General features: G+C 37.4%; 1 protein-coding gene across 1 annotated transcript; it reads left to right on the forward strand.

Annotated features, from left to right (window-relative positions):
• The first annotated feature begins 187 nt into the window (after positions 1–187).
• tap2t (transporter associated with antigen processing, subunit type t, teleost specific) lies at positions 188–9,733 on the forward strand. Its single transcript, XM_020918166.2, has 11 exons — positions 188–1,037; positions 1,904–2,018; positions 2,116–2,246; positions 3,032–3,237; positions 3,664–3,861; positions 3,943–4,071; positions 4,758–4,958; positions 6,218–6,391; positions 6,700–6,859; positions 7,298–7,434; positions 9,265–9,733. The coding sequence occupies exons 1-11, from the start codon at positions 530–532 to the stop codon at positions 9,451–9,453; spliced, it is 2,148 nt and encodes a 715-aa protein (XP_020773825.1). The 5' UTR covers positions 188–529; the 3' UTR covers positions 9,454–9,733.
• The last annotated feature ends 73 nt before the right edge of the window (positions 9,734–9,806 follow it).

Genomic DNA, 9,806 nt, shown 5'->3' on the forward strand with positions numbered 1-9,806 from the left:
TGTGTTTTCTGATCCGGCCCCTTTGGGATCAAAGTAGGTTGGGTACGGCTCCCGGACCAAAATGAGTTTGACACCCCTGCTCTATCAGAAAAAGTACAATGCCCTCCTTGACCCTACTGGTGAAACTTGGCCTGTAAACAAAAACATATGATTTGTCGCCATCTAGTGGACTTTACGGTTATTACACTTCTTAAAAGAAAGTGAAACTGAAAGTACGTGCGAAGTAAAAGCTAGGAAAACGGCGCACACATTCAATACGTTTCCTAAAAATCTAAGTCGAAAGGATAGAGCTTGGATTTTGATCACAAGGAGGATTTCCTGCATTCGACTTGTTATTTTAGATTGTTTTATTAAGGTGAACTGGGGACTGAAGTAGCTAGCTTGATATGGATACTTACCAAGCTAAAAACAAAACATATGAACTACTGAACATGGACTAAAGGCGTGAGCACATACTGAAAACGAGGAACAACGTAATCTTAGTCATTTTTACTTTACTTGTTTTGTTACAGTGGGATTATCGAGCGCAATGATGAAGGGTTTTACCTCATGTGCAATATTCGTCCTTCTTTTGGATTTAGTTTTGGGGTGGGCATATTGGATAACTTTACTCCTGCTACAGTGCCCAAATTGTGGAGGACTGATGGGACTGTGTGTTCTTGGAGTAGTCAAGTACATAAGTTTGTATCATTTATCAACTTTATTGTCGGATCGTGGGAAGCCAGAGCCCGTACTGCACAAGCTGGTGTGTCTCCTCTGCCTCCTCTGTCCAGTTTTTGAAAGTGGACGAATGCTTTTGTCTAAACCTGATCGCCCGTATTTGGGACCGCCACCTGACCTCACACAAGTCCCCCTGAGTGCCCTGGCCTCCCTGCTGGTCTGTATTATCTGGGAGAAAGGACTCCGCATAGAACCTGCCAAAAGAAAGCCTAAAATTCACGGAGCAGGACAGCTGTTTAAGAGGCTGCTGCAGTTCTTCAAACCAGATGTGTTTTATCTCATCACAGCCTTTAGTGCACTCATTGTGGCTGTAATCTGTGAGTATAAGATTCAGTTTGATTAAAGGTCCTATGTTAAACAAAACTGAGCCTTTATCCATGTTAGAATGTTGATTCCTCATCAAAAACACACCTGTAGTTTTGTTTCTTTCACACGTGTTTGTCTAATCCTTTATTATGATTCAGTCTGCATCTCCAAAGCTCAAAATGCTCTGTTCCACCTTGCGATGTCATGTAGTGGTAGTTTTCAAGTTGGTATACTTTTTACCTTTAGTTCAATAGAGATTGCCTGAAATCGTCAGCAACAGTGGAGTCATTCCTTTATAACCACATGACATCACAAGGTGGAAGAGAACTGATTATGCAGGATTTACGTGTGAAACATGTCTGAATTAAACAAAACACAACTCCAGGTATGTTTGTGATGATGAAGCAACATAGATCAGAAAATAGTGTAATATGGGACATTTATGCATACATAAATCATGATATATGACTTATTCCTATTAGAAATTGCTTATTCACCATTCTCATAATAAGATGTATTGTAGAAACACGAAGCTTTATCTTAAAACATAAACGTCTTTATGTAGCTTTTGTAGTAGAAATGTAGTTGCAGCAGGCAGTACATTTTGGTCAAAAATTAGCAATACGTCTTATAAAACAGCCTTGTTAAACATTCAAGGTTTTTATCTTACAAACAAGACATACAATGAAATTTAAAAAAAATTCATATACTACAGAGGAGGGATAACAGTATCACACTTCAATAAAGATAGTATAGGTGGGTGCTTTTGTTTTGGGAAGCTAAGGTGCTGCTGCTTGTTTAAATGTTTAAATTCTTTGTATTTGATTTGTGTATGTTTTTTTCTTACATATATATATATATTTCAATGTCTTTGCAGGTGATACATTCATTCCTCTGTACCAGGGGGAAGTCATAGACATGCTCCAAGTCTCAATGGTTGAAAATGATTTAGGCTATGCCATTGCGAAGCTGGCAGTTGTCTCTTTTGGCAGGTAAATCACCCAAACATTTTAAAAAATATTATTCTCTTATGTTCTTCTTCAATGATTATATTTTTTAAAATAAATGTTATTTTGACTTTTTGCCCAGTGCCATGTTTTCCGGGGCCAGAGGAGGGTTGTTCATGTTCAGCTTGGCGAGACTGAACAGGAGACTTAAGCACCTCCTGTTCCACAGACTTCTACAGCAAGAAATACAGTTCTTTGAAGAGAACAACCCTGGTAAATGTCACAAAATATTGTACTCTGAATATACTGCAATGTAATGACCGAAAGGACGAGATCGTGGATACAAGCGCTCGAAATGAGTTTCCTCCGCAGGGTGACTGGGCGCTCCCTTAGAGATAGGGTGAGGAGCTCAGTCACACGGGAGGAGCTCGGAGTAGAGCCGCTGCTCCTCCACGTCAAGAGGAGCCAGTTGAGGTCGCTTGGGCATCTGTTCTGGATGCCTCCTGGGCGCCTCCCTCGGGAGGTGTTCCGGGCATGTCCCACCGGAAGGAGGCCCTGGGGAAGACCCAGGACACGCTGGAGGGACTATGTCTCTCGGCTGGCCTGGGAACGCCTCGTGTTACCCCGGAGGAGCATGTATCTGGGGTGAAAAAGTCTGGGAGTCCCTGTTTAGACTGGATAAGTGGAAGAAAAATGGATGGATGAATATAATGCTACATTATATGTCATTAATAAAGACACTGTATTAACCTTCAACAAACAAGCATTGACAGATGACTATCTATTTGTGCATGTTTAGCCTTTACACTTGAGATTTAAAGAATACTCACTACCTTATGTCTTGTCTCAAATAATACAATCAAATCTCAAATAAACAAAGTAGATTCTGTCAGGGGAAAAAGAAGAAAAAGCTCTCATCATTGTTGCATTGTTTCTGAAAAAAAAAAAAGTCAATTAATTGGTTAATAGTTGTTTATTGATAGGTTTCAGGCATTGTACAGGCCAGTAGTACAATTTTATTCATTTGTGAAGGTTTTCATCCTGTTTTTGTCCTATAGGCAAACTGTCTTCTCGGCTGCATTCGGATGTGGACCGGATGGGGCGCACTGTGGCCTTGAATGCAAATGCTTTGGTGCGGAGCACAGTTAAAACCTGCCTGATGTTGGCGGTCATGGTTCGACTATCCTGGGAGCTCACTGTCCTTACTGTTTTAGAGATGCCCCTTTTAGGCCTAGTTCAGGACAAATACACCACACTGTCCACGGTGAGATGTCTTATATTATGTTATTGTTATTATTGAATATATAAAATATAATTGAAATGGCAATGCTAAAGCTATAACAATAACATTAGAATATTTCAGTTTATGCTTATACTGTTTAAACCACCTTACACTTAATATTGTATAAAATTGTTGTGTGTAGTTTTACACATAAATGTATCACTTAGAAAGAAGGAGGTATGTTTGGTTGTAGTTTATGTTGCTCAACCCAAAAGTATATCTTATCATTAGACAGTTAAGGGTTCCTTTATCTTAACTTAAAAACATGATAACCTGATAACATCTAGATTGTGTCATTGCGTTGCCGATTTCATTTAAATTGCTGTATTACAATGCTGTTTAAATTTTTTATTTCATCTTTTTTCTGCAGTTGCTTCTCTACTTTAATTTGTGTATATCTGTCACCAGGAGCTGAAGGAGCAGATTCAGTCTCACCAGGCACAGATCAGTGAGTTGGTTCTGCAGACAGTGAGTGGCATTGAGACTGTTCGGAGTTATAACGCTGAAAATGTAGAAATAAAGAGGTACAACGCCGCCCTAGAGCAGCTCCGTATAGTGAAAAGACAGTATGGTATCTACAGTTCAGCCTTTACTTTCATCAGAAGGGTAAGTATAGGTTTAGCTTTGCAATGTTTATAATAGTTTATGTTTTTATTATTTTAATGTCTTTGTGTTTCCCTCTCTTAGATGGTCAGTTTTGTGATAAGGATCCTTTTTTTTGTGTTGGCAAGGAGACTTATATTGTCTGATCAGCTCAGCATTGGTAATTTGGTCACTTTTCTGCTGTATCAAAAGCCAATGTCATACAATTTGAGGGTAAGACAAATAATTTTCATTTTTAAATAGTCCTAAAATACCTTCTTATATCTAAAATAATACACTTTCACACAAGTACTGTTTACCACACTCAATTCGCAACCTAACTATTTCTGGAGTAGGGTATGCCACCGAATTACTGGTCAAATTTGTGGTGAAGTGATCTGAGAAAAAAGAAAAAATATGCAAGAGAAACATATAATTTAAGAAATGCTAAATAGGTTAGTTTAATGCCATACTGTGGAACATTATAAGCAAAGCCATAAGATCACCTTGAAGAACAGCAGGTGGCTGACCCTCCACCAGAAAAGTTAGACAGTGCACTGTTAATCAAAGACCAAACAAATAATACAGTGTACTAATTTGTATTAAACTTATGTGAATTAGTATTAAGTAATGACCTCAAATTGCGACTAATCTAACTCTAGACACATGTTCGAAACCTCAAATGCAAGCTCCAGATAAAGAAACAAAACACTGATAATAAAACTGCCTTTGATTATACTGACTATACCTCAAGTGCCCTTACTAAAGACTGACTAAAAATGACTAAAAATCCCCAAACTCTGCACATATTTTAAAATATCTTTATACCACAGCTCATGACCTTTCCACACATTGAGATACACTCCTCTATGTTTGATTATATTAATGGTATATTTATAAATAATTGCATCTTCCCACAGGAGATCATGTACGGTTATGGAGATACAAAGAGCACTGTTGGGGTCATATCTACAGTGTTCAGTTACCTTGACCGAAAACCAAAGTGTCAAACAGCAGGAGACTTGGCTCCTGAGAAACTGGAGGGAAGAATTGTGTTTGAAAATGTCTCCTTCACTTACCCCTCAGCATCATCGGAAAAAACAGCACCGACTGCACTCAAGGTAACTCAGTGGTTTCAGAAAGTTGATTTATAATTGTTTTTTCCTTATTTAATTGTTATGTGGAGGGTAGGCACTTCAAACCTCAACCAAAGAGAGGGCAAGAGAAAGGTACACTGTGTAACTTTTCTGGTGGAGTATCAGTCGCCTGCTTTTCTCCACTGAGATATTTCCTGGAATTTTCCACAGTATGGCATTACACTTATTTATCTCTACGGAGACAGCAGGTGACGCCACAGTGCGTTGTGTGACGAGGCGGGCCCACTCACATTAAAAATGCAAGTTTTTAGGTCAATAAAAACAAGTTATTGAGGAAATGCAAGATGGATGCGTTTAATGCGGGCAAAACAATATCATCCCCATGGAGACAAGCAGGTGGCAGACCCTTGTGATAGAAATTTAGATTGTGGAAAGATTTCTCTCAATCTGTCTTGTGTAAATTAATGTCATTTCTACCTGAAACCCAGACCAGTCATTAACATGTGTAAAGGTTCATCAGGCACAACTGTCTCCGCCTTCAGGAAGCCTTTTGTTATCATCAACTGTATGTTAATTTAGCACCAGCCTCTGAAACCAAAGTCACTCTGCATTGATATGTATGTAACTTGTATTTCTGTATAAATACTGAAAGCTCAGATGCTCTGGGAGGGACATGGGGAGAGACATGAGAGATGGGGGCAGACATGGGAGACATGTGAGATACTGCTGGGGGTGAGAGGCTGTTTTGGCTTTGGCCGGAACAGGCCTAGGCCCTGTCCATATCTGCTGTAATATAATATATAATTTTTTCCACAACACTTTCACCAGAAAAGTTACACAGCGCACTCTTTGAGTATCTGGCATAAAAGCTGTCAAAATAATACATACATACAGTTATACAGTTATACATAATAATGTATAACTGATTTGAATTGAACTTGTGAAACAGAAACTGAGAAGTTTATAATAATGTGTGTTTTGTTGTTTGTATTAAAATACAAATGAGATGTAGATATAATCAGTAAGACCTTTCTGTGAGATGAGCGAGTGCTGCTAACCAGTTTTTCCTGTTCAGCTGCATGTGTTGCTTTGCTTTGGCTTTAGACAGAGGTGACAGTGGTTGATACCTATGAAAACAGATTTGCTACAGTCCCTTTATACAAGAAAAGTTTGAAAAGTTTATACATCCTCACGCCCCATCCTTCTAAGTGCGATACAAATTATACATAGTTTTGTTACTCTCAATTCAAGAAGTAAAATATTTGTAATGTTTATCTCTGTAGTCTGTTTCCATGGAGCTGCGTCCAGGACAGATGACAGCTCTAGTGGGTCCATCTGGGAGCGGAAAAACAACATGTGTCAGTCTTTTAAAGAGACTTTATGAACCACAACAGGGACAGATCCTGCTTGACGGACAACCACTGCATAAATATGAACTGAAATATCTCCATAACAAGGTAGAGCATAGATGTATATACATTTACTACTTTACAATTTTACATTTTCTTGTAAAATTTCACTGTTGCATGCAGCAGATTAGCTCTGTTGTATTTCTGAACCCTATACTTATGACAGAGTCTGATTTTTTTTTTTTAATTTAAAAAAAAGCAAAGACACTGAGCAATCACACACAAGATTACTCCAAGATGCATGACTCAATCAAAATACAACTATACAATTGAGTAAACTATTGAGTTATAACAGGGTTCAAAGTTCATAAAAGTCTATTTGACATGTCATCTAACCTAACTATCTATATTTTAAGATGGCAGTTGTGTCCCAGAATCCAGTGCTGTTTTGTGGCTCTCTGAAGTACAACATTGAGTACGGACTTAAGGAGAGCAACATTGAGAAAGTCCAAGAAACTGCAAGAAAGATCAATGCAGAGTCTTTTTTCTCAGATCTGGATGATGGATATGACACAGGTAAAAAATTAAAATGCCTTCTGAACAAATTACTTAAGAGAGAGAGAAAACTTAACTTATCTTTGAATAAAAACTACCCCCACATACACCTTGATTCACGCCCCACTCACACCCACACATGTTTGGTCAATGCACCATTTTCATTTACAATTTGCAAATAAAGTGCTGTGTTTCAGCCCTGGAAGTACCAGTCTCTACTGAACTAAAGGTAAAAGGTAGCCGTTAACTTGAAAACAACAGCTTCATGACATCACAAGTTGGAGCAGAGCATTTTGAGCTTTTAAGTTGTAGACAGACTTAATAATAAAGAGTTACTCAAACATGTTTTTGATGTGGCAACTGCATTTTAACATGGCTTAAAGGTCACAAGAGTCAATTTTGTGAAATATGGGACCTTTAAATATAAAAGGTAAAATATTCCTGTGACTGTCTTCTCAGATGTGGGTGAGTCTGGGGGCAAACTGTCAGAGGGGCTGAAGCAGAGCGTTGCCATCCTCAGAGCTTTGGTCCGAGATCCACGGGTCATTATTCTGGATGAAGCCACCAGCAAACTGGACATCCGCGCACAACACGCTGTGAGTTTAATACAAATAGGATTTTAACATTAACCTGGCTCTTAGTTACATAATGTATTTAATAACTCAATGTTAGAGTTTGTGTGTGCTCATTGCCTAATATGTGAAGGGTGAAGCTTGTTTGAATAAAGCCAATAATCAGTGACTTTAGTACACAGAGATCTGGCTATTGCCTTATGCTCAAATATTAAATTTAACAACATCTGTTGTTTATCAAGGAATTAAAATGGATTAATTTGGTACATGTATTATTTATAACACAACTTACTAATACAGCATTTATTTTAGTACATGCCACTATTTATATGATTCTATTTTTGTAATTTTTCTGCTATTCTCAAAGAAATTTACTTCAAGGTGCACTGTGTAACCTTTCTAATGGAGGGTTCATCACCAGCTTCTCTCCATGCAGATATGGCCTGGATGACTATGGCATTACTGTGGAGAGGCTTGCCTACTCACAATAATGGAATAATGTTTTTTTAACCCTTGAACCCTGTAAAATAGTTATATCTGTGGTCCTTCGTGACAAAAATTTACATTGAAAAAAAATACCATAATACTATATATACATATATATATAGTTTACAAGACGGATCCACTCCTGAAACATCCTGGACAGTTTTTGTTTAGAAGGTGCAGTCTGTGTAGGATAAATAATGGATTTTTACAGGTTTTTCCTGTTAATAAAAGGTCTGACCCTAATCCTAACCCAGCTCACACCATTGTACCTTCTGTAGTAGGAGAAAAACAAGTATCAAGTGAAACAAAATTGCAATTACAGAGTAATTTTCAAAAGTACATTTGCAGTGTTTATCAATAGAGGCATAAACAATGACAGGTACATACACCTGAAAATTTACACACATACACAGGCACACACCAACTCTCACACACTCCCAAGCAAACATATTCAGTGCACTCTGGGACTCGTCTACAACACATCCATACCATTTTCACCTCAAATCTCTGTCTCTGGCCTTCAGTGTGGACTAATATGTACAAATGTCTTTCTATTGATATAACCTTTCAATGGAAGATACACAGTAAAAAGAAAAATATAAAAAAAAAAAATTCTAAACTTAAAATGCTGAAGGGTTTTCAACACCACAGAATGAAAAATAAATCAAAACGTAAAAATACACTGGCAAAATTATCCCAGTAAAAAAGACATTTTGAATGGAAGTCAAAGGGTCAAAAATGTACCTAAGGACTACGGGTGTGAGTATTTTGATTATAGATTGTTCAATTAATGTGATCTTGAAAAAAAAACACAAAGTCAAAGCCAAAGTAATGCAAAAAAAACAAAGTGAATGCAAAACAGAAAAGTTACGATATACAAAAATGTACCTAGGGGTGTAGGAGGGTTAATTCAATAAAAACATGTTACTGACTAAATGTAAGGTAATGGACCAGATGGACCCTCCACCAGAAGTGAACTTTAAGCTTCTTATAATTATTTTCTATTTATCACATTAAGCCCACATACTGTAGAATATAATCTTCCTGGTCCGTAAGACTGCGACTAATGATTATTTTAGTGGTTGAGTGATCAGCAATATTTTTTTTATATGGTGATGGAGTACTTCTAGAGAAAAAATTCTATTAAGTGTATAGAAGAACTCACAGGAACATTTTGATGTGTAACATTTTCATTTAATTATGACAGTCTTTGTTATAAAAAAGTACTTTGGCATGAGTAGCCTAGTTAACAGTTGTGAAATTTTGACTGATAGAAGACAAGAGTGTTATGGCAAAACAAACCATCTTCTCAGGCACCAAACTGAATCTTTATCTAAATATATGACATTGAAACAATGTTTGTCTCAGGTCCTGGGGGAGATCTGGTCTGGGGGGCGGACCGTGCTGGTGATCGCCCATCAGCTGAAGACTGTGGAGAAAGCTGACCACATCATCTTTTTAGAAAATGGAGAAATTGTTGAAGAGGGGACACACCAAGAGCTGATGGACAAGAAAGGACGGTACTATAGTTTAAAAGAAGAACTGTTCAAGACATAAAGACTCAGGAGGGACTGGGGCTGTGAACCTAAATGGTTGGGTGTTGTGATTTGACTGTGTTAGTAGGGTATGTATGATTGTTTCGAGTTTAGGCCTAATAATAATTATAATTAAAATTATAAATTTTAAATCTGCAGTTATGACCTTCATGTGTTTCACAAAGCTAAACATTGCAATTAAAAGAGAAAAAAAAAGTATTTACACTGATGTCATTTATCAACATGTTTTACTTGTGAACTTGTGTACTTTTTTGTATTAAAACCACATTTATACTTACACATATGTTCATTAACAGTGAGTGGCAGTCTTTGCTAATACTCAATAACTATAAAGAAGATAATGTAATCATACTA

This window comes from Boleophthalmus pectinirostris, unplaced genomic scaffold, assembly GCF_026225935.1.
Source record: "Boleophthalmus pectinirostris isolate CB_2022bp ecotype Guang Dong unplaced genomic scaffold, ASM2622593v1 HiC_scaffold_14, whole genome shotgun sequence".
Taxonomy (NCBI): Eukaryota; Metazoa; Chordata; class Actinopteri; order Gobiiformes; family Gobiidae; genus Boleophthalmus; species Boleophthalmus pectinirostris.